At 46.7% G+C, this 25,873-nt stretch overlaps 1 protein-coding gene across 1 annotated transcript in view; it reads left to right on the top strand.

The window, feature by feature from the left end:
• The window catches only part of LOC120524644 (multidrug resistance-associated protein 1-like), a 104,469-nt gene extending 79,017 nt beyond the window's left edge, over positions 1-25,452 (top strand). Inside the window, exons 23-29 of the mRNA XM_039746471.1 lie at positions 1,909-2,035; positions 2,525-2,626; positions 4,953-5,096; positions 8,829-8,987; positions 12,276-12,442; positions 20,623-20,817; positions 25,042-25,452. Coding sequence (XP_039602405.1) covers positions 1,909-2,035; positions 2,525-2,626; positions 4,953-5,096; positions 8,829-8,987; positions 12,276-12,442; positions 20,623-20,817; positions 25,042-25,186 — 1,039 coding nt within the window. The 3' untranslated portion in view covers positions 25,187-25,452. The remainder of the gene's footprint in view (positions 1-1,908; positions 2,036-2,524; positions 2,627-4,952; positions 5,097-8,828; positions 8,988-12,275; positions 12,443-20,622; positions 20,818-25,041) is intronic.
• The last annotated feature ends 421 nt before the right edge of the window (positions 25,453-25,873 follow it).

Below are 25,873 nucleotides of genomic sequence, written 5' to 3'. Positions count from 1 at the left end.
AAGAGTGAGGGCACTACCTACAACCACACGCTCATTGAGGAAGTGGTCCTCTGAGGAAGAGTAGGGTCTGAGAGACTGGAACTACGGACTGGGGTCACATAGTGAGAACATTGAAGAGGCTGTTGACTGCACAACTGATTACATCAACTTCTGGATGGACATTGTAGTTCCAGTAAGAAGTACGCTGCTATGCTAACAACAAGCCATGGGTTACAAGTGACATCAAGGGCCTTTTGAACCAGAAGAAAAGGACTTTTAAAGGTGGTGGTCAGCATGAGCTCGAGGAGAAGGAGAAGGAACTCCGAGTTCAGCTCAGGGCGGTGAAGGAGCAGTACAGGAGAAAGCTGGGGCAGAAGTTGCAGAATGACAGCATGAAGGAAGTGTGGGATGGGATGAAGATATCACTGGCTGCAGCTCGAAGCAGGGGTGCCACCATCGAGAGAGACGTGGAGAGAGCAAACCAGATGAACAACTTCTTTAACAGGTTTGACCACCCTAACCCACTCTCACCTCAGAGTACTGCACCCTCCACCCATCCTTCTGTTGATACCAGCATAGGTGAGACATCCCCACCCATAATTACAGCAGCACAGGTGAGCAGAGAGCTGAGAAGACTTCGTGCCAGCAAAGCAGTGGGTCCAGATGGTGTATCGCCACGACTGCTGTGGCGAGTGTCCTCTTCTACGTGGTGGTGTGCTGGGGAGGCAGCATAAAGATGAAGGACGTCTCACGCCTGGACAAAATGGTGAGGAAGGCAGGCTCTATTGTAGGCACGGAGCTGGACAGTTTGACATCCATGGCAGAGCGACGGGCGCTGAGCAGACTCCTGTCAATCATGGAGAATCCACTGAACAGGATCACCTCCAGACAGAGGAGCAGCTTCAGCGACAGACAGACAGACTGCTGTCACCGTCCTGCTCCACGGACAGACTGAGGAGACCCCACACTATGCGACTCTTCAGTTCCACCCGGGGGAGTAAATGTTAACATTGTTCAAAGTTATTGTCTGTTTTTACATGCATTTTTATTTTAATTTTTTTGTTTTTTTTTGTTTTTTGTATCAGTATGATGCTTCTGGATTATATGAATTTCCCTTTGGAATTAATAAAGTATCTATCTATCTATCTATCTATCTATCTATCTATCTATCTATCTATCTATCTATCTATCTATCTATCTATCACAAAAGGAATCCCAAATCCCTATAAACCTGTACCCTTCCACCCTGCACCAAGATTCATTAGATATATTTAGAAATTATTTATTTAGATATATTAAACAGTTATTATAAAAGTGAGGTTGAATAAATTGGACTAAAAAGTAAAACACCATTTCCGGTTAGCAGAAATAGCTCAAAAGTTGGTAGAAATGTAAATTTTGTGCCTAATACTTGTATGCAAAATTTGATTGAGCTGAGTGAAAGCATCCTCAAGTTATTGTGTTAACACACACAGACACGCACACGTGCAGACGCACACAGACATAATTCCAAAAATGGTATTTTCGGACTTAGGGAGGTTTAAAACTTGTCATCAAAATCTCGAAATGTAATTTTTGGACGATGACAATACTCTCCCTAAACTTCGCATACAAGAAAGTAAAAAAATGTAAAGAGGCCGAGATGGCAGCTGAGCGGGCCGATCCTTTAACCCTCCATCAAGCAGCACATCACTGGCTGACAGTAAAGAGGCAGAGCTTGCGATATTTTGGAAATATAAAAAGACTGAGAGCCTCAGGTGATGAGGTCAGCAGCTGCTGTTGTCAAGCGTGACATCCCACCAACTAGCTGTTGTGTCAAGTGACATTGGCTTTAGCTGCTGTAGACACCGACATGTGGGTGGGCTTCTTTATGGTTTGTTTTAACAGTCGGCTGCTTTTCCTGTTTAAACTCGTGTTTGCTGTTTGCAGGTGGCTGGCGGTCAGACTTGAATTTGTTGGAAACCTGATGATCTTCTTAGCTGCACTCTTTATGGTCAAGAATAAAAGTCACCTGGATTCTGGAACGGTGGGCCTCGCCATGACCTACGCACTCAACGTAAGTTTAATCTGAAGAGTTGTGACGTTTAGTCTTCTCTGAACCACGTGATCGAAGTGCTATGATCAGAATCACTACTAAATTTGGATTCAAATGCAGAAAGACACGATTACACTTTATCTTCCGTACTGTCGCGATCTTGTCAGGATTTCATTTTGAATTTTTTTTACAGGTTTTCCTTGGTCTCAAAAATCGCAGAGACGTCATTCTGAGGTTTTGAAAGGCCAACGAATCATTTCATGTTTTTATCTGCTTTAAAAATAAAATACTCTTTCCCACAGCGCCTTTTTGTTTTTCCTGTGGGCGCCACCATTTTGCAGCCTTTGCTGTGCAGGTTGTGTGATGTCATTATCACGACAATAAGGTCGGCGTCAAGCACTTCTTGCTCTCCGATACTGGGCAGGTCGATGGAGATGGAGACTCTGGTGACTCTGTGAGTTGACAGTGACGTGCTGCTTATTCACGGTTTGTTTCAAAATGTCTTTACAGATCACAGCAACTTTGAACTTTTGGGTTCGCAAAGCCTGTGAAATTGAGACGAACGCAGTGGCCATCGAAAGAATCTGTGAATATTCTGAAATGGACAAAGAGGTAACACACAGACTCCCTTCAGCTTCATTCAGTGATCCGAGCTGCGGGTGCACCTGGCCAGTCACCCACGTAATGTACAGCATGTCACTCGTGTGGTCTGTGGCACCACAACTTGGCACGGCCTCTCCTTTTACCTACGCTAATCTGACAGTTTGCTTTGTGGAGTTACACTTAATTTAGACATCAGATACCATATAAGCTTTGCCTTTACCAGAACTCAGGGTTAGGAAGAGTGCTGTTTAACGCCCTTCGTCATCTCATGGCACGTTTATAACGCTTCACCCTGTCCCGGACAATGACGCAATATTTGGTCTGCAAGTCGGCCCTAAACTGCCCTTGGACCCCTTCCTGCACTTCCTAATCTTGGTTGACCACACTGTCCTGTTCGTTTCTTGCTGTATCATGTCAGCTCATGAAAAACTAGGTTGGGAAACTCTTCAGGGTGCCCACCTCCAAAATGAAGAGGGCTTCTCTCTGGACTTGGAGAATTCGTGTCTGGACCATCCGCCTTAAAGTTGTCCTCTTTTCCTGCTTTTTCAAGATCTTTCTTCTAAGTGTAGGTCAGCGCCCTTTGTCATGCCAACCTCCTAGAGATAATGGCGGCTGGCCGTACTGTACAAGGGTCCTCACTAATGCTGTCTTCCCAAAATGCCTGACTTAGTCCATTCGTTTTTTTTACACGAGCCTGGTCAGAGACTGGCATCACATTTAGGGAGACACAAGAGAGGCGCCATCATGTGTCAGTGCTACACATTCGGGCGCTCCCCGTGTCTTGTGATGTTTGACCTTCCCCATCTTCTCACTTTTGCATACGTTTCCGGTCGGATTGTAATGGAGAGACGCGAGGTCGCACTTTACTTGTCACTTGGTCTGCAGAGAAAGACAATTAAACATAAACTTGTTTTGTGATAATAAAGAAGAAACTAAACGCGTTACAGTTGTGCTCTAAATGCAGTCCCACCACAAAATCTCATTTCTTGCTGATCAGGAAATCTTTTATTTTATGCAGAGGTGGAAGCTCAGCGTTACGCCAACACTCGGAGAGTTCAGGCAGTTTCATCTGACTGTGTTTGATAGTTTGTGGACGTCACAGCTGACGAAGACTCCGGTCAGCTTGTTACGTGTGCTGCTCTCGTGTCGTCATGCGTCATGCGTTTCCAAAAAAGACTCTGAAAGGGCTGGAAAACGGCGCTGCTGTGAATGTGAAACTTGAACTTATTAAGCAGCACAGAATGAAGGGATGATGTCTCGCTAAACTAAATTGATGTCTTAATAAACTAATTCTGTCCATTTTCATGTCACAGTGCCAGTGAAAGTCATGACTGACGTAAATCCGCGTGAGACGCAGTGCGTTTGTGTCCTTGAGTTTACTACTTGGTCAGCTGTGGTGAGCCATTCAACGTGTGGCCGTCTGGTCAGGTGGTGCCAGTCAGCCTATCAAATGTCACACAGCTAGACCCAGGGTACCATGAGGGTGTCACTCTAAGAAAGTGGCGTGTTTGGTAAAGGTCACCACTCTTGATGGCGAGGGGAGTTTTCTTGCCCCGTTGAATGCCGTTGCTCAGGTCATTTTGAAGGGGACTCTTTTAGTTTTTCTTCTTCTTTTCCATGTTTTATTCAGTTCTCTGTTTAATGTAAGTTAGTGTGAGCTTACACTTAATTTAAATGACATCTTTTAACACACTAAAGTGTAAACTCAACGTGAGTGACCTCTGCACTCCTATGGCACTTGGAGCCCGTGAAGTGTGCCCGTTAGCCTGACTGGAATGAAGGCCGACAACGCTGAAAACACAAACGCACACGTGCTCAGTGTGACTGTGACGGGGCGCACCACCGTTGTGCCATTTTCGACTTGATCAAGTCTCTTTGGTTTTGTTTTTTTTGATTTGCATTTGGTGAACTTCTTAACATTTCGTTTTTTTGAGGACCCTGTAGTCCTGTGCCCGTGTCTAAAAAGTAGAAAGGACCCTGGGAGCACTTCAAGTGACGCCAATGTGCGAATGTCATCAAGTGTCGTCGTGGCTTCAGTTGGCTGGTGCCGGAGTGAACATCGTCGTGCACCCTCTGGTCTTTCCTTCATGGCGGCAGCAGACAGGCAGCCTCAGTGTTTCTCATCTGGAGGTTCATTTTAAATGTAAACACATAAAAAGATGGTATCCTCCTGACCGGACTGCATAAATCAGAGCGAGCGCCCCTATACCAGCTTGTCTGCCACGCTAATCCCCCAACTTGGCCTTGTTCCAGTCGCATGTTAAGCGTTAGTGGGCAGCTTGCCTTGTGTTATCATTTACTCCATTATTTTAATTGTCTTTTCTTTCTCAAAAAGGCACCTTGGACGTTACCCACAAGACCACCTGCCGTCTGGCCGGAACAAGGAGTTGTGCGCTTTGACAAGTATGAGGCTCGCTATAAGAGGAACCTGGAGCCCGCTCTTCACGACGTGTCCTTCCAAACTCTCAGTAAAGAAAAGGTAATTGGCATCATGGGGTACAAGTCACATGGTGGTGTCTTCACTTATAATCTGTGTGATGGCATTCAAGTGCACGAGTGTGTGGCGAGCCATAGCACCTCTGGTTGGGTTATGCAGTATGAGACTGACCCACCATGACAGTTCAGCTAAGGGTTAACTAACGGAAAAATCCAGACCCTCGTAATATCCTGCCGGTGTTGTGCAAACAGGGAAATCATGAAAGCTGAGAACTTAGCACTGTGAAGAAGTCGATAACTCCTGGAAGTGACAGGAACTCTTAAGGAGGTCCTGAGTGGTTTGGAAATTGTAGAGAGAGAAGAGCTGCGAGGATTAAATAGGCTGAAATGAAACAAATCAGCAGGACCGGAGAACCTTTATCATGGAAGATGGATAGTGAGTACAGGAATAAACCCTTGATGTGTATTACTCAAAAATATCTGCACATAAGGGAAATTCCTCAGGACTGGAAGCTCTCAATTACAAACCGGATTCCAAAAAAGTTGGGACACTATACAAATCGTGAATAAATCACGGAACAAAAGTTTAAACTGAGAAAATGTATCATTTTAAGGGAAAAATATGTTGATTCAGAATTTCATGGTGTCAACAAATCCCAAAAAAGTTGGGACAAGGCCATTTTCCCCACTGTGTGGCATCTCCCCTTCTTCTTACAACACTCAACAGACATCTGAGGACCGAGGAGACCAGTTTCTCAAGTTTAGAAATAGGAATGCTCTCCCATTCTTGTCTAATACAGGCCTCTAACTGTTCAATCGTCTTGGGCCTTCATTGTTGCACCTTCCTCTTTATGATGCGCCAAATGTTCTCTATAGGTGAAAGATCTGGACTGCAGACTGGCCATTTCAGTACCCGGATCCTTCTCCTACGCAGCCATGATGTTGTGATTGATGCAGAATGTGGTCTGGCATTATCTTGTTGAAAAATGCAGGGTCTTCCCTGAAAGAGATGACGTCTGGATGGGAGCATATGTTGTTCTAGAACCTGAATATATTTTTCTGCATTGATGGTGCCTTTCCAGACATGCAAGCTGCCCATGCCACACGCACTCATGCAACCCCATACCATCAGAGATGCAGGCTTCTGAACTGAGCGTTGATAACAACTTGGGTTGTCCTTGTCCTCTTTGGTCCGGATGACATGGCGTCCCAGATTTCCAAAAAGAACTTCGAATCGTGACTCGTCTGACCACAGAACAGTCTTCCATTTTGCCACACTCCATTTTAAATGATCCTTGGCCCAGTGACAACGCCTGAACTTGTGGATCTTGCTTAGAAATGGCTTCTTCTTTGCACTGTAGAGTTTCAGCTGGCAACGGCGGATGGCACGGTGGATTGTGTTCACTGACAATGGTTTCTGGAAGTATTCCTGAGCCCATTCTGTGATTTCCTTTACAGTAGCATTCCTGTTTGTGGTGCAGTGTCGTTTAAGGGCCCGGAGATCACGGGCATCCAGTATGGTTTTACGGCCTTGACCCTTACGCACAGAGATTGTTCCAGATTCTCTGAATCTTCGGATGATGTTCTGCACAGTTGATGATGAGAGATGTAAAGTCTTTGCAATGTTTCGCTGGGTAACACCTGTCTGATATTGCTCCGCTATCTTTCTGCGCAACATTGTGGGAATTGGTGATCCTCTACCCATCCTGGCTTCTGAGAGACACTGCCACTCTGAGAAGCTCTTTTTATACCCAATCATGTTGCCAATTGACCTAATTAGTGTTCATTGGTCTTCCAGCTCTTCGTTATGCTCAAATTTACTTTTTATTTCTACTTGTCCCAACTTTTTTGGGATTTGTTGACACCGTGAAATTTTGAATCAACATATTTTTCCTTTAAAATGATACATTTACTCGGATTAAACGTTTGATCTGTCATCTACGTTCTATTACAAATAAAATATTGACATTTGCCATCTCCACATCATTGCATTCAGTTTTTATTCACAATTTGTTTAGTGTCCCAACTTTTTTGGAATCCGGTTTGTAATATCCTGCTATATAAGAAGGACATCAGGCTTGTGAAATAACTGCAGGCCAGTGAGGCTGACGCACGTCATTGGTAAATGAAAGGAAAAGCGTATTAAGTATCACACGTCAAGAACAGTCAGCATGGCTTCCGACGGGCAGATCGGGCTTCACTGATGAGGCGGAATCCCACGAGGAATGCTTCTGGAATGAGTGGTCTGGATTTTTACAAAGCTTTTTGCTAAAAGTGTCCGGTGATCTGCTGTGGGTTTCTTTTAAATAAATGCTGCAAAGTCACTCTGCAAAGGATGCAATGTGTTTGTGTTTACGTGTGTAGATAGATAGATCGATAGATAGAGATATACAGTATAGTACAAGTCCCAGGAGGTTCTCCTCAGGCTTTATAACACACTGGTGAGGCCTCATCTGAAGTCCTGAGTGCAGTTTGGGTCTCCATAAAGACAGAGCAGCACAAGAGAAGGTCCAGAGTAGAGCGACTAGGCTGATTCAGGGTTACAGGGGATGAGTTATGAGGGAAGATTAAAAGAGTTGAACCTTTACAGAGGAGATGAAGAGGAGACCTGAGTGACGTATTTAAAATGATGAAGTGAATCAGTACAGTGGATCAAGATGGTGACTTTAAAATGAGTTCATCAAGAACATGGGGGCGACACAGTTGGAAACTTGTGAAGGGGAAATTTCACACAAACATTAGGAAGTTTTTCTTTACACAAAGAACGACAGACACTTGAAATAAGAGACCAAGTAGTGTGGTAGACAGTAAGACGTTAGGGACTTTCAAAACTCGTCTTGATGTTAATAAGTGGACAGGACTGGCGAGCTTTGTTGGGCTGAATGGCCTGTTCTCGTCCAGAGTGTTCTAATAATAGTAAAAAGGTAAAGTCCAAGACAGAGGAAGAAGGGTTAGGGTTGCCATTGAGACACCGTGTGTAATATCCTGGATTGAAGGAACAACAAAATGCTGAGTAACAGAAGTATCATAAATCGTTGCTCCAGCGTGTGTTCTTATACTGTACATGAATTAGAATTGTCTTCCAGCAGCTCCTCGTCCATTCTACAAAAATCAGAAACCTGTTAATGATGGTGTTCTAAAAGCAGTGCTAATGTTTGTGATGCACCGTCTGTTGGAATGACAAACACAATGCATGTTATTGCCACATGCAGCACAAGATGCATTCCAACAGACGGTGCACTGCAAACGTTAATGCTGAATACGTGGAGGTCACTTGGATTTCAGCCCGCCTTGGACGGGTGGCGCAGCAGATGTTTAACATAAAGCAGCAGTGCAGTTCACACAGAGTTGACCAAGAATAGTCAATCACCTCGATAAGTGAGAGGTTACCTGTACGGAAGTTTCCAAAACTGTTAAAAGTCCAAAAAGCACCACAACAACTTGAAACTTCGCTGTCAGAATGTCTTGCCAGTAAAAGATATTTAGTTTGTTTCAACACGGGCTTAATTGATTAATCCTGCACAGTAACACGGAATCACAATAAGAGCCCATCAACAGGCCGTGTCCACTCGGTGTTCGTGTCAAGAGTCGACTCAGCGAATACTCGGAATCGGAATGAAAATATTCACAATGAGTCACAGTCTTACCGTAACATTTTAATGTAAAACTAAAGTGTGTGTTTGAGGTGAATGAAACCCAAAAGATGACCGGCTCCCATGAACCCACTCGCATTTGTCTGCTTTACTGTTTAAATGTTTGATTTTCTCTTTTTAAGGTGGGAATTGTGGGAAGGACGGGAGCAGGGAAGTCCACCCTGACAAACTGCTTATTCAGGATCCTAGAAGCTTCCAAAGGCCGAATCTTTATAGACGGAGTAGACATAAGTGCCATCGGACTGCATGACCTGCGTGAAAAACTGAACATCATACCTCAGGTAAGAGGGACGTGTGCCGAAAACAGCTGGGCACCATAACGTCACATGTCACACAAGTCGGACCCTGATATCTGTGTTTGTGCCGCAAGTCAAATGTGTGAGTTTGGGACACCAATGCCAGGCTCAGCAGGCCTTCCTGATTCCTGGTGAAATTCCCGAGATCCTCTTAGTCCTCATCCACTCTACATTTACTTGGCTTGGCCTTCCAAAGTGTAGAAACTTACACATAGCGCTGTGGATATGGGGGGCTGGGGGGCGATGACGCATTTTGAGAAGGCTGATTGGTGTCTGGTTGTCATGTGATCAAACCCTCCCCTTGTGTCCTCTCCTGATTTGACCTGCATCAGCTGACGGGTGCTGCACCCTTTAACACTCCCATAATCCTCTTGACCGGACTCCCACGTTGTCACCTTCTGCTCATTTGTAACCTTTAATAGCCGGTGGGCTTCATCGTCTGTCCACACAAAGCAGTGCGGTTTGTTTTTTCTGTTTGGTTCCCTTCAGGTCTGCCCCATAAACAAGCAGTGCTCTTGGCTGAGAAGCCACATGTGCCCAACGGGCAGAATATCCGCATTTCTTGTCATTTCAGAGTGGATCAGGATGGAAGAGAAATCTGTTGAAATTGAAAGAGCCTTTTAGGATTTATCTGTGCGAGTGTGGACTGAGCCATCGTTTAGGTGTAGACACGTCCTGCGGCCTGCGCCTCCTTCCTGGTAACCCGGCCAGCTCTTCCTCCCACGAGAAAGATGCAAAGGGACATTTTGTTGTCCATCGCCGCAGTTTTCACAAGCCATTACTGTGGTATTAATTTGTATGGCTTGCTTTCCAGGATCGCCAATTCCACTGAATGAGCACATGATCATGAGACTGGCACCTCTGCCAGTTGCTGTCACTTGCTCTGTGGTTCCTCCTGCGGTTGTCTTCATCAGTAGGTTCCTACTTGTTAGACTCTCAAATGAGAATACGAGGACAACGCGTTAAAAACTTAATAGTGAAAGACCACAACATCGGCCGCTGCCAAGGCTCCGGCCACACGATTTCTTCCAAAAACCCCCCAAACATTTCCTCCAGTCAGCGCCCTTTAAGTGTATGGGGTGGCAGAGTCCCGTTTCTAATCATTTACTGGACACATACGTAAAAATGGAGAGAGCAAAAGAAACTGAATAAACAACCCGACGATTGCTGTTGTCAGCTGCGGAGTTCATTAGCACAACGTCACTGACGCCTAACGACGAATTTATACATTGGAAGGAGCGCAGTGACAGACAGACATGGGGACACTGGCAGCACTTTGACCCTCTGTGTTTAAGTTGTCTGCTACGACGTCTTCTGTCATTGTGACTAGCGTGTGTCACTGTGTGGCATAACAACAGCAAATGGAGGTTAGACCAGCATTGTGCTTCCCCTGTGGATGACCCGCGGTGTTAAATGCCACAGGTACGTTCTGGCATGGCGTGTTTGTCATTTCCAGTGAGACGGTGATGTTGACTTCCTTGAGCTGTTCATTTAGATGTGCCATCGGGTGGTGGACCCTGTCTGGGTTCTGCTGGAATGTTTGGGTGGTTTGAGTATCGAAGTCTGCGTCTCCTGTGGCTCTTCGTTATTGACTTGTTATTGTTAAGGGTGGTCCTCGTCCTCCTCCTCCTCCTCACCTCCTTTTTGATGGGGTGTGACGCACCATGTGCTTTGAACACATACGTATCTTCCAATTCATATTTTCAGGAACGTGGCTGCCAGTTCTTGTAATCTGACGTCGGCATCATACCTGTGGACTACAGCCACAATGTATCATTCACACTCGCCACTCGTCCATTGTTGTCTTTGAATGCCAAGCTATAGTCTTATTTTACAGAAGCCTTTTTCCCGCACAGCTGATTATGCTTTGTGTTTAACACGTATAGAGTGCTCTCTAACTCTTTGAGGCGATAATCAGCTGTAAACGTTGGCCAAACTCAGCGTTACATTACAGGTGGATCCCCTCTGCTAGGAGGACTTTTAGACTTGTTGACTTGACGTTGAATCCCCGCATGTGTGTGAGCAGCGTAGAGTAAGCGACATCTGGAATGGCATCGACGCTTGGCGAGAGAGCGAAGCAAACACGCAAAGCAAAATATTCTGCGCATTATTTTTTTTGTTTTTTGGCTGCTAAATTGGACTCTGACTTATCAAACTCCGATTTTGGAAATTGACAATAAAGACAGGTAGCTGTTTTTTTTTTTTTCCAGAAAGTGCCTTTCAGCTTATGAGCGATAAGACAGACAGACAGACAGGTACGTAATATGAATGTGAACTTACAGGTACTTACGGTGGAGGCTCATGGAACATAAAAGACGGTGAAATTAGTTAGAAATACATATTTGATGTTGATTTACTGCATGTGTGAAGCCACTGCCCTGGGAGAAAAGAAAAAAATAACTAGCCCTAAAAGAGTCAATGGGGGTCTTTTTATCGCCTGTAGACGGCTCATTGCAGTCAGAAGCTTCCTGTCTGTCGGACCACCATTGATGCCCCCCACTGTAAGCGCTGGATTGGTTTAGAAATGTGACACTCGGTGAGCCATTTAAACGTTCCCACCCACTCTTAAGCACAGTTCACGTGCGGTGGTCTCCAGGTGTATATATTAGATGTCTGGCCGTATTGGCAGGAGGGCCCACCACAGTCCTGTCCAGCCCAGTGACCAGGGTAAGTGGCTGGCTGCTTTCTGCTCTTTCAAACCGTGTAGAGTCTGTGACTTGACGCTTTAAACAGACCTCTGCTTATTGTGCCACCCCAACTGCAGACCCCAAAGTGACCCCACCGTCTGGCCGCTTTGCTGCTGTCATTGTCCATTACTTTCATTTTAGATACTTTCCTGTTCACCCGATGAAGGACTGCAGGTCATCCTCTGTTTTCCAGTCTGGACCAGGGTCACTTAGGAGTGGACGGGTTACGTTGCCCACTTGGTTACGTTTGGTTCCTGCTCTACTGGACGCGCTGAAGATCCTGAGGGCCACTCAGCCATATTTTCAGTGCCCCTTGTGTTTCAGCTCACTGCCAAGCTTTGCACATCGCACAGACTGAAATATTTAATAAACCCGACTGAGCACACGACTCTCGCTGGCCTCCACGTCACCTTTGTTGTTTTCACGTGTCCCAACTTCTTTTTACAAGATGGCGCCTTGACTGTTGTCCAGATGTGGTGCGGTTGTAGTGTCTGCTGGAGCCCTGAGTGGGCATTTGCTTGCTTGAAGGTGAACTGTGGGGTCAGCTGAAGCTCACCTATGTTTTATTATTTTTTTTTTATTCCAGGACCCAGTTTTATTTTCTGGCACGATCCGAGAAAACCTCGACCCACTGGGCAGTCACTCCGATTCTGAGCTCTGGATGGCACTGGAATTGTGCCACCTGAAGGATTTTGTCCAGTCACTGCCAAAACACATCCATCACGAAGTAGCAGAAGGTGGAGAAAACCTCAGGTGAGGCCCAACAGGCGCTGACCACCATTTACATTCAGCAAAGTCCACTGTCTGAGGCGCAGGGGGTCACAATTCATGAAGTCCACAGACACGCAGGCTCAATACAGAGCGCCATACACGTTAAAGTTCACAATTGACACATGCAGTGACCCACCGGCCCTCCCTGTCACCCCCTCTCAGGGTGAAGGGGGTCTGCTGTCCCATCTATTTACTAAAGCTGCAGGATCACAGGGAGCTGAGGCCTACCCCAGCGTGATCAGGTGCACCCCAGAAACCAACCCAGGGTGGGCACACAGACTGTTGTTATTAGTAATATCTATTTAGAGGACATCTTTACCACAGAGTCAGCCTGCACACGTTCAGTTAATGTTACTCTTCAGTGGAGTACAGGCATCAGTGGTAAGATGGGACTCTACATCAGGTCCAGTCACACACTCCAGGTTGTCACTGACACGCCGTCACAAATCGTTTGCATTGGTCACTCGCCCACACATTGCTGTTCACCTTGTAAACCTCTCGTAATTCACGTGTCTGTGATGAGGCCATACGAGTGATTCTTTGTGTTCTTCTGTGACACAACGTCACCAAGAAGTGCAAATGGCAAACACTTGGGAGGTGGGGTATGTAAAAGAGGCGGGCTAAACCTGAGAGTCCAAAAATGAAACGATGAAGGGAGCCACACACAAAATAAATAGTTAGCGGTATGAAGACAGTTGTGGCTGCTCCTCTTACTTGCATACACGGGGACAAGAAGCCGTCAACATCTGACACCCTGGACGATAACTTCCTACTGCAGCGTCTCTGAACTGTTGGCAAGGGTATCCAGCAGCAGGCGCTCTTTCTCCTCTGGGATGTGCTTCTTGATGCAGAATAGATTAGAGCCAATGCCATCCCTTTTGTACCCATGGCAGAAATAATTATGAGAGAGAGAGAGACATGATACATAAAGAGATGTGTGTATTTAACTTGCTTTAAAAGATAACATTCATTCCCAGAATACAATGCATAATCAGGTATACATACATAAATACTGAGGCAGAGAGGAACAAAGGACATCACAGCCAAGTGGGAGAATGGTGACAATCGGAAGACCCATCCTGCTGCGAGGAATGTCGACGGCATAGCGTGACACTTCTGATGACGTGCTGATCCTCGTCATTATAAACGCTCACATATTTACATCTTCATAAAATTCTTGTCACATACAGTCATATGATACAGTTTGGGACCCCCTCAGCCTGCATAATAATCGACTCTCCTTTCATCAATAAAGATATCAGTGGTATGTCCTTCATTTCCTAGGAGTACTGCGGTGTTTTCTGAACAAAGATTTTTAGAGACGCAGTATTTAGTTGTATGAAATTAAATCAAATGTGAAAAACTGGCTGTGCACAAATGTGGGTCCCCTTGTCATTGTGCTGATTTGAATGTCTGTCACTGCTCAATGCTGATGACTTGATGAGCTCGTCAAGCCTTGAACTTCATAGACAGGAGTGTCCAGTCATGAGTGGTCAAAGGTATTTAAGGTGGTCAATTACAAGTTGTGCTTCCTTCCCTTTGACTCTCCTCTGAAGAGTGACAGACAGCATGGGATCCTCAAAGCAACTCTCCAAAGATCTGAAAACAAAGATTGTTGAGTCTCCTGGTTTAGGGGAAGGCTACAAAAAGCCATCTCAGAGGTTTAAACTGTCAGCTTCAACTGTAAGGAATGGAATCAGGAAATGGAAGGCCACAGGCACAGTTGCTGTTAAACCAACTCAGCAGGTCTGGCAGGCCAAGAAAAATACAAGAGCGTCATATGAAGAGGCAGGATTGTGAGAATGGTGACAGACAACCACAGATCACCTCTAAAGACCTCAAGAACATCTCGCTGCAGATGGTGTATCTGTACATCGTTCTACAATTCAGAACATCAGTATGGCAGGGTGATGAGAGAGAAGCCCTTTCTGCACTCACATCACAAACAGAGTCGCTTGTTGTATCAAATGCTCATTTAGACAAGTCAGATTCATTTTGGAACAAAGTGCTTTGGACTGATGAGACACAAATGGAGTTATTTGGTCAGAACATAAAGTGCTTTTCATGGCGGATGAAGAACACCGCATTCCAAGACAAACACCTGCTACCTCCTGTCAGATTTGGTGGAGGTCCATCATGCTGTTGGGCTGTGTGGCCAGTTCAGGGACTGGGGCCCTTGTTAAAGTCGAGGGTCGGATGAATTCAACCCAATATCAACAACTTCTTCAGGATAATGTTCAAGGATCAGTCACAAAGTTGAAGTTACTAACGCAGGGGTTGGATATTCCAACAAGACGATGACCCAAAACACAGTTGGAAATCTACAAAGGCATTCATGCAGAGAGAGAAGTCCAATGTTCTGGAATGGCCGTCACAGTCACCTGACTTTTGAATATCATCGACAATCTATGGGATGATTTGAAGCAGGCTGTCCATCAAATTGAACTGAACTGGAGAGATTAGGTATGAAGAATGGTCAGAAATACCAACATCAGAGTCCAGACACTCATCACAGGCTACAGGAGGACAGCGTCTGGAGGCTCAAAGGAGCAAAAGGAGGCTCAGCTAAGTATTGATGTCATATCTCTGTTGGGGTGCACCTGTCTAATTTTGTTATGATGCATATTTCATATTTTCTGTTAATCCAATAAATTTAATGTCACTGCTGAAATCCTCCTGTCTCCGTAAGGCATGTCAGATATTAAAAGGAAGTTGTGACTTTAAAAGCTCAGCCAATGAGAAACACAAATCTAAAGAATTAAGAGGGCTTCCCAAACTTTGTCATAGGACTGTATGGGCGACTACCAGACGGACTGGTTGGTTATTAATGCCTTTGCCTGTTCTCATCGTTTATCACAGACTTTGGGTTTTTAGCCATGTTGGCCAAGCAGACATCAGCACCTTTTTAAATGACCTACTTGTGTGCCCATCTCTCTAACCCGACTTACCGCTGTCATCTGTCCTGTCATCTCTCTGGCAGTCTGCCTCTCGGCTGAATTGCATGGCTTTAAATAATTGTCACAAATGATATTGGCACTGGTAACCTTCTTGCTACAGATACCCATCCTCTTTGTCCAACACCACCCGTCCTGCTATTGCGATTCTGCATCACACAAAAATGTCGACTGTTGTGAGTTTAAACAGTTAAAGGCAGGCGCGATCACAAGTCGAATGTGCAGCGGTGGCTCAGCTGTTTGCAAGTTAAAGACGTACGTTTCTAGAGCCACTTTGAGCAGCACCAATGTGTGGCCATTCTGACGCTCCACATGTTAGCTATGAGGTGGTGAAGGGCCGAGACAGACAGTTAGCCACCGGCCATTCATGATTAGTAGCTCAGCCATCAGCAGAAAGACAACAACCAACGGAATGAAGTAACAAATGAAGAAGAAGAGGCTACTAAAGGAAACACAGCTGTACACGCAGATAACGTATCTGTACATCCTGTGGATTCAGGAAGTACTCCACACATATAGCAATAACGGAAATCTGGCTAAATAACAAAGATGGGGATGAGTGTAACATAGAGGGATACACATTTTTTAGGAAGGATAGACAGAACAGAAAAGGAGGTGGGGTTGCTGTTTATGCCAAACAGGATTTAAATGTCAGTCGTCTTCAGTTGGATGATGAGCCCCATCTTAGTGAGGACATGTGGCTTCGCCTGGAAAATATTAGGGAAAAAGGTCTCATTTTAGGAGTGTGTTATAGACCACCCAATTCAGACAGTAATTTCAACACACATCTTTTAGTAATATCAAAAAGGCAAGTTTACAGGGGGATATTATAGTCATGGGGGACTTTAATTATCCAAATATTAACTGGGATAACCTTACAGATGGAGGAGCACAAGAGCAGGAGTTTTAGAAGTAATCAGCGACTGTTTTTAACACAGCATGTTAAAGCACCAACAAGGGGTGAAGCCTATCTGGATTTAGTATTCTGTAATAATCAGGATAGAATTGAGGGTGTAGAGGTGATTGAACCACTAGGGTCAAGTGACCATAATGTAATACAATTCTCAGTATTTTGTAAGAGTACAGATGCAAAGACTAAAATTGTTAAGTTGAACTTTAGTAGGGCTAATTTTGAGCAGATGCGACAAAGTCTAAGTAGGATAGACTGGGATAAGCTTTTAAATGTGGAGACAGTCGAGGAGCAGTGGAACAGGTTTAAAATGTTTTACATGTAATGCAGGACAGATACATACCTAAATTTGGAAGTAATAGGAAACTAAAAAAAACTCCACGATGGATTAATAAAGATTTAAAAAAGAAGTTGCAAAGGAAAAAACTGCTGTATAAGGCATATAAGACTAATGACTGCAAAGAGAACCGTAGCGCGTATGAGAAAATGAGGGCAACCATTAAGAAGGATATCAGAGAGGCTAAAAGACAGTTGGAGAGGAATATAGCAGATAAGGTGAAGAAGACCCCAAGAGATTCTTTCAGTATTTTAGTAGTAAAAGAACAGTTAAGGAGGAGGTCAAGTTCATCAGGAATAGTAAAGGGAATTAAAAGATACAGACAATGAAATAGCAGATGCCCTAAACTTACATTTTTCTGAGGTGTTTACAAGTGAGCAAGTGGATAACCTGCCAGAGGTAAACACAACTACTAAGGAGGTACTGAGGGATTTGGAAATTGTAGAGGGAGAAGTGCTGCTCAGATTAAATAAGATGAAATCAAACAAATCACCAGGCCCAGATAATATTTATCCTCGTGTTCTTAAGGAGGCTAGTGAGTACATATATAAACCCTTGACACATATTTTTAGGAAGTCACTGTGCACTGGAGAGATTCCAAAGGACTGGAAAATGGCAAATATCATCCCATTATATAAAAAGGGTGACAGGGCAGATCCAAGCAACTATAGGCCAGTAAGCTTAACAAGCATCACAGGAAAATTAATGGAAGGAATTATTAAGGATAAGATTGAGCAACACATGACAAGGACAGGAACAGTCAGCATGGGTTCAGAAGGGGAGGTCGTGTTTTACTAACATGTTGGAATTCTATGAGGAGGCAACAAAAGGATACGATCAAAGTGGAGCTTATGATATTATTTATCTGGACTTTCAGAAAGCATTTGATAAGGTGCCACATGAGAGGTTGGGCATCAAGTTAAAAGAAGTGGGAGTTCAGGGTGATGTTTTTAGATGGGTGCAGAATTGGCTCAGACACAGGAAGCAGAGGGTGATGGTGCGAGGAACCTCATCAGAACTGGCGATGTTAAGAGTGGTGTTCCACAGGGGTCAGTGCTAGGGCGCTGCTATTTTTAATATATATAAATGATTTAGATAGGAATATAAGTAGCAAGCTGGTTAAGTTGGCAGATGATACCAAGATAGGTGGATTAGCAGATAATTTGGAATCCGTTATATCATTACAGAAGGACTTGGATAGCATACAGGCTTGGGCAGATTTGTGGCAGATGAAATTTAATGTCAGTAAATGTAAAGAATTACACATAGGAAGTAAAAATATTAGGTTTGAATACACAATGGGTGGTCAGAAAATCGAGAGTACACCTTATGAGAAGGATTTAGGAGTCACAGTGGACTCTAAGCTATCAACTTCCCAACGGTGTTCAGAAGCCATTAAGAAGGCTAACAGAATGTTAGGTTATATAGCCGATCTGTGGAGTACAAGTCCAAGGAGGTTATGCTCAACCTTTATAATGCACTGGTGAGGCCTCATCTTGAGTACTGTGTGCAGTTTTGGTCTCCAGGCTACAAAAGGACATAGCAGCACAAGAAAAGGTCCAGAGAAGAACAACTAGTCTTATCCCAGGTCTACAGGGGTTGAGTTATGAGGAAAGATTAAAAGAGCTGAGCCTTTACAGTTTAAGCAAAAGAAGATGAAGAGGAGAACACGGGAACACAGTTGGAAACTTGTGAAGGGTAAATTTTGCACAAACATTAGGAAGTTCTTCTTTACACAAAGAACGATAGACACTTGGAATAAGCGACCAAGTAGTGTGGTAGACAGTAAGACGTTAGGGACTTTCAAAACTCGACTTGATGTTAATAAGTGGACAGGACTGGCGAGCTTTGTTGGGCTGAATGGCCTGCTCTTGTCTAGATTGTTCTAATGTTCCACTTTCTGCACACTTGATTGTGTTTCAGATTTAACCTTCAACAAATCAATTTGCCATTTTGACCCCTAAATCTGCGCTTAATAACCCATCAGGATCAAAGTGAACACGAGACCAGAAAGATGTGCAAATTAATTTAAAATAAAGAACTAAAGTCTCTCATTCCTAGACGTGTTCAGGCCCTTCATTCAGTTCTTTGTAGAAGGGAGCAGGTCCAGCCTTGGGTCATCTTGGTACATCTCCACAAGCTTTGCACATCTGGATTTGGGCAGTTGATCCCAGTCTTCCTGGCAGGTCCTCTGAAGCTCCATCAGAGTGGATGGGACGCCATCTTAAGGTCCCTCCACACATTCTTAAGTTTGGGCTTTGGCGGGCCACTCAAGGACTGTCTGAGACTTGTCCCACAGCCACCCTAGCAGTGTCTTGGCTGGATGCGTCATTCAGGTCACTGAGCCTGGGAAGTTCATTGAAAGCTGAGGCCAGGAAGCACTTTGGAGTTATGGGACTCTGGAACAAAATACTGAGAGAGGGAGTTGAAGCAGAAACCTCAACAACCTTTAAGAAGAACCGAGAGGAGATGTTGGGTCAGCTTAGCTTTTAGCTGAACAAACTGGCTTGATGGTGTGAATGGTCTCCTCTCGTTTGTCACATTTCTTGTGTTTCTGATGTCATTCCAGTCTGCGGTGGCCTCCACTCTGCAGCACCCCTCTGTATTTGGCTGCATTCATCCGTCCCTCCATTCTGACCAGACTCGCTGTCCCCATAGCATGATGCTGCCACCACCGTGCTTCACCACGGAGATGGCATCAGGTCAGTGATGAGCAGTGTGTGGGCTTCTCATGATGTATTGCTTGGAGGTCCGAGTTCACCTTTTGTTTCATCGGACCAGAGAACCTTCCTCCTCATCCTCTCAGCGTCCTTTACACTGTCATCTCCTCCGCACTCTGCCATAGACCTCTGTTTGATGGAGAGCTACTGAGATGGTCGTCCTTCTCACAGGTTCTGCCATCTTTTCGGAGGACGTGTGAAGCTCCATTAGTGTGACGATTGGGCTCACCTCCCTGACCAAAGACACGTCTGCCCCACAGTGTGTTATCGTGGCATGCCCCTCTAGTTACCCTTTACCTAGGGGTAAGTGTATTCATCAGGTTAGTTACCGGGTTGATCTACCATAACACCTACTAGTGCTCTTCACTTCAGTATTCACTGCCTCTCTGCTCACCTAAAGCCTGGCACAATGGGGCAGTGCCCACTTTGCCCTTCTTGTAATTGTGAATTCATTTTCTGTTGTTCGTCGATGATGCCATTTTGTGGCTGACACATGACTGCCCGTTGCTGGAAACACGATGGCAGATGTCATGCCATGTGACGTCTCTGATGACTCAAAGGCAGGAGTGCTGTGCTTACTGATGTCCGAGATTGCGGATCAGTGCTAAAATGAACCAAATTCTTTCTGCCGCGTTCATCTGACTGCCATTTTGGGCTTTGCTGAGAGATAAAGAAATTATTTGGGTCTGAACTTACAAATGGTGGGCAAGCGGTCCGTCTGTCCAGTCATTTGCATTTTCTGACCTCCGTTTTGCTCGTTTGGAATCCATAAAGTGCCCGTCTGTTACTCCGCATCAGTGCAGGGCCACACATAAAGGGGACAAAGCGGCCACAGCTCTGACACTCGCAGACCCCCTCAGCCCCCCACAGTCCAGTCATCACCTTCTTGACGGGTCTTGAGAATTTCAACAAAGTGTCAGCTTGGTGGCCTCCTGTGCCGTACTTTGTGGGTCCCATTGTGTCCTTTGCTTGTCATCTTCTTCAAACATTAAAAGCCGCAGAGTGGTCCATGTGGACAGTTATTGGGGTTCAAGTCTTGAAGTCAAATGAGAGCCCCCAGGTGCCCTTCATCATGCACTTAATAATGGTGCCCACCAGGCTGCCATGTGTGTCCAGTTCCTGGGGGTCTCTTGTAATCCGCTGACATTGCTTGGTAAAATGGAGGTGCTAACCTCTTCAGTGCCCAGAGACCCCAGCACATCTCTGATGCCCCCTGAATTTCTTCTACTTTTCTTTTCCAGTGTCGGTCAACGCCAGCTGCTCTGCCTCACCCGCGCTCTGCTCAGAAAGACCAAAGTCCTCATCTTGGATGAGGCGACGGCTTCCATTGACCTGGAGACCGACAACTTGGTCCAGATGACCATCCGGAAGACGTTCTCGGACTGCACCATACTGACCATCGCCCACCGCCTGCACACCATCATGGATTCTGACAGGTAACTCCTCTCACTTGACGCCTGCCGGCCCAGGAGTTTCTGTTTCCACCGAGTGGCATAAGGCTGGCACAGGCCTGCCATTGTCCATAATTTAATGGAAGAACCTCCACCAGTGCCTGGGGATTCCACCCAAATGGCAGTGTGGGTAAATAGCAGACGCCACCAGCTTTACTGGTGCAATAAGTTACACTGAAGGAGGTAGAGGAGTGGAGCCTGCATAGTGGCAGCAGCTGAGGGCACCGGGATTTCCAAAAAGCACTGCCGACCCCAGAAGAAGCCCTCGGGTGAGAATTTAGAGGTCATTGCCAGCCAGCAGCCATTGAGTCAGGACTGGCTGGCAGGGTGGCAGTGCAGCCAGAGGGCAGAGAGAGAGAGAGAGAGAGTCAGAGCAGGCAGGTGCTCAGTGAAGAGGTGAGCGGGGATGGGTGCCCAGCAGTCACCAGTGTCATCTGTGGGGTCGGTCACCTGTGCTCTTGCTCTTCCTTTGATCATCCCACCCTTTTGCTCTGGTCAAGGGTGCCTGATGCCTCCCATGCCCTATGGCTTTGGCAAAGCTTTGTAGACAGCGGCACAGATACGCAGTGAAGAGGTCAACACACGGGCAGCCCTGAAGCTTCCATTGAAAACCCAAAGTGAACTTTTGGGCTTGAGGGCCGCACTTCCCTCTGCGCTGCGACTGGTGAGCCAAAAACTAAAAGCCAGGTGACGTGTGACGGAGGAGCAGCCGAGGGGGGCCGTCTGGTCAGCCCGGGGCACTTCTCTGCCCTTGGCATTACAGCACTGGGTGGCACTGCAGAGGAAGGGTGGCAGTTAGTCAGACATGACGGTGAGGATTTCAGCGGGCGACACGACTGCCAGGCAGACAGAGGCTTAGATGGAAAAGGCACTCCGGAAATTCAAAAAGCTTTAGATTATTAGATCAGAGAAACCTTATTAATCCTGGGCATACCGTACAAGTCACAGGACAAATATAAAATGAATCAAAATAAAATGAAAGAGTACATCCTGATAGCGGTGGGCAGTACAGACCCCCACAGGCTCTTCTTAGCAGACCATAGTGCTGGAATGAGCCTGTGGCTGAAAGACAGCGCCACCTAGAGGCCACGGAGGGGATTTATTCACGAGGGCTTCCAGTTTTGCTGCCATCCTCTTTTCCACACCCAGGCCCCCATACCCCCCTTGATGGCGCAGGCTCTCCTGGGAAGTTTGTTCAGCTTTGTGCTTCTTTTGAGCTCGGGGGCTTCACCAGGAGACCACGGCGCAGAACACCACACTGGCCACACAGGCTCCTCTGGACTGGTAGAGCATCAAAACACCTGAGGGTCTCCTTAGCAAGCCCAGTCTGCTCTGAACCCTCTGGTCCAGTGCCACCGTGCCATCACACCAGTCCAGTTTGATGTTCATGTGAACCCCCTGCTACTTGCAGTGTAGAATGGGCGTGAAAGACGCTATATAATAGGGCAGTCCATCGACATGGGAAACGCTGTACAACAGACTGGTTAGACTGGAAAGCATTCTGTTAGTTAATGAGAGATGCAGCAGACACATAGGAGAAGTGCTGTCAGACAGACGGAGGTGAAAGGCGCTATATGACAGCTAGTTAGCACTTTTTACAGAAGCTCAAGAGATGCAAACAACAGCAACAGCAAACCTCACACATGCAGAAGAATCACAAAAAGTAGAAAGTGGTCTGATTGGGCTAATAGGGGGGCGCCGCCCAGTGAGGCGCTATCAGGGGTCAGAAGGGTCCCAGTGCTGAAGTCCCCCCTGCTGGTGTGTCACAGAGAGCATGTGCAGCGTTGTTCATAATGGCACTCAGCTTTGTTTGAATTCTCTCCTTTGTCCAGAGTGCGTCCCGTAGCTGAGCCTGCCTTACTACAGGGAGATTCGAGGCCCCCGATATTCTGCTGTAACTCCCGTTAGGATGAAGCAATCTGAACCAAACAGTCCGCTCTCTGCCTTGACGTCTGTGGAATCGATCGCATGACGGGCGACGCTGGAAGTGCATTTCGACGCGCTGCTCCGTGTTCTCTGAACGTATCGACGAGCGTCTCGGGGGGGAGAAGAGCAGCAATTTCACGCTGGATGTTTCCCTTCAGTTTCCTCCTGGTGCTCCGGTTTCTGGTTTTCCTGTCCTCCCTGGCCATCGGACCACCTTACTCTTATTCTATTTCAATTAGTGTTCTCTTATTCTAATTCTCACTTTGTCTTTTATTTCTCTTTTCTTCATCACGTAAAGCACTTTGAGCTCCATTGTTTGTATGAAAATGTGCGACAGAAATAAGTGGTGTTGTTGTTGTTGCTGTTGTTTCCTCCGGCAGTCCAAAGCCATGAGGTGAGGTGCATTGGCGATTCTAAACTGTGCTGGGTGTGTGTGTGTCTGTGCCCTGCGGTGGGCTGGCACCCTGCCCGGGGTTTGTTTCCTGCCTTGCGCCCTCTGTTGGCTCCAGCAGACCCCCGTGACCCTGTGGTTAGTATAGCGGGTTGGACGATGGCTGGCTGGCTGTTTCCTTTCAAATCTTCCACAGTACGAGGCTTGTGTTCCAATGGACTGAGCAGACCCCAAAGTAAGAAGGCTGGTGGTGTCAGATCTGGTGACTGTGGTGGCCAAAGCCCCTTTGAAATGACCCTGTTGCTGAAGAAGGACTCCATTTCTGCCAGGCTCCTTGCCCGATGTGTGGCACGTTGCTCCTTCCTGCCCTTCCATTAACTCACGACCTTCCAGTTGATTCTGACATCACTTAAATGAATTGGTGACCCAGTAGGTTCACACCATGAAGACGCGCTGCTCAGTACTGTACACCACCATCCTGACCCCCAAGGACACCTAGGAGGGGACCACCTCCGTGTTCAGCTGATAAATAATAAACAGATCAACAGAATAATCACCGCTAAGGACCACCTTCACGAAGGTCACATTGTGTTGTGTTGCTGCCTCGTGCCCGCTTCGCTTCGCGTTCTTCCTCATCACTCATCATCCAGAGTGACGAAGTGAAGACGCGTTTCAGACCTTTATGCAAAGTTGTCAAAAATAAAATAAACAAAATAACTGAAATGCCCCCTCGACGTGAGGGGTCTTCTCGAGTCCAACACCACAAGCTCGACACCCCTGGATTTGTCTGTTTGTTTGTTTCCTCTCCAGCTCAGTCAGCGGTGACCGGGACCGCCGGTCCATCCAGAGATGAGTGGTGGGGTCTCTCAAGGACGTGCCCAGAGTTGTCCCTGAGCCACTCCAGTCTTGTCTTTGCTTTGTGCCCCCTCGGCCCAGGTTGGGGTCTCAAGCGCTCTGAGCAGCTTTTCACTGAGGACACTTTGGCACTTTGCTCAGTTCAGCGTAGTCTCCTGCTGCTGCCACCACCGAGCGTCACCGTATGACACAGGACGCTAACCATGTGACCAGAGAGTCTCCCAGGCCGAGGGCCCTTTGGGTGCCTTTTCACAAAGTGCCAGGGGGCTTCAGTGTGGGCAGTCAGCCCTAATGCTCCGCTCAGTGGAGTGTGCCAGCGGTGGCGGTGGGTGTCCTTCTGGACGTTTGTCCCCTCTCAGGTTCTGCACAGGTTCTGTGGAGTGACCGTCTCTGACCGAGGTCTGGCCAGGGGGTCCGGCTCTGTCAGGACTCTGTGGTTGTTTCCAAAGGATTACGGAGGCCACTGTGCTCTGGGGGTCCCTCAGCGCTGTCTCTGAGCTCGTCACTTGGCTTGTGCTCTCCTTCCGTGGACAGGCGGGTGCCAAGGTGTGGGCCGAGGAGGAGGCTCTGCCAGCTTGTGTCTCTCTGGCAGTTCAGTGCCATTTACTGTATTTGGAATTCTTTTGCTGAAATTCTGTGTTTGTGTTGTCATTCCGGGGTTTCGGGAGTTTGTTGATGTGAGCAAAGAAATGCGTTAGCGTAAGAGTGTGACAAAAGGGAGACTATTCAGAAATATAAATAGATATGAAGTCAGTGTGCGGTCGAGGAAAACGATATGAAAGGCGCTATAAACTGGAATGAGACGGGGAGTGCTCTGTGACCGGTAGCTGTGAAAGGCACTATATACTGTCAGACATGCAAGTGTGACGTCACACACCACGACCGAGCTGTCCGCGCCGCGCTTCTCGTTTTCCCACCTCCATTGTAGCCCGACGCTCGTCTTCATGCTTTGATTTTTCTCGCCACCTCTGACTGTGCCAAGTCTGTCGTCCTGTGCCCCCCGACTCCACTGACGTGTCGTTTCATTTCTTTGGCAGGGTGCTGGTGTTGGACTCGGGCAGAGTCGTTGAGTTCGACTCCCCGGAAAATCTCCTCGAGAAAGGCGGCGTTTTCTACCACATGGTTTCTGAAGCGGGAATCACTGGGAGCGGCAAAACCAAGACGACAAATCGGCGAAGCTGAGAGCCGAGCGGCTGCAGGCGTCTCCTTCATGGCAGACTTCTGTCTTTCTTTCTGTCTTTCTTTCAGGTTTCATATTTTTGTACCTTCCTGCAATGACAGATGTTGGTCCTTAAACGATCCTCCTGCTGTTATTATTTTTGTAAATTTCCTTCAGATAGGAATGTAAAGTTGTGATAGAAAGTATTTTGTCAATGTGAGCCGTGCAGGTGCGTCTCGGCCAATAAAAAGTCGACAAGCGCAGTGCGCCGCCTGCCGTTACAACTTGACACGACTCGCTTTTTTGTCCCGACGCCTTTTTCCTCCCGCTGTCTCCGTCTCTCAGATCCCAGCTCTCCTCACTCCTGTCCAGATGCCACCGTCATCTAAAGCTTCGCAGACACTGTGCTGTCGTAGCCTGCAGTCCCCTTTACACTTGAGGACAATCATGGAGGCACTTGGGCTCTAAATGTGCCTTGACTGGCACACGGCCTGGCACAGAACGTCTCCGCTTAGCACCCTTGTGTAAAAGCAGACGTAGAGGGAGGATTGGAGCTGCGGCCGCAGGTAGACGGCTCTTCACAGGACTCTCCAGTCCTCCTCAGCTCCCTTCACGTGGCTGCAGTCTGCCGCACGTTTTCTACCTCCAAGAGCCAATCCAATGCCAGGACCCTACCTGAGACTCGCCAATGGGCCTTAGCGGTCATAACC

The sequence above is a fragment of the Polypterus senegalus genome, chromosome 2 (assembly GCF_016835505.1).
Source record: "Polypterus senegalus isolate Bchr_013 chromosome 2, ASM1683550v1, whole genome shotgun sequence".
Taxonomy (NCBI): domain Eukaryota; kingdom Metazoa; phylum Chordata; class Cladistia; order Polypteriformes; family Polypteridae; genus Polypterus; species Polypterus senegalus.
The sequence above is the reverse complement of the archived record's forward strand: the minus strand, read 5'-3'. Positions and strand labels throughout refer to the sequence as shown.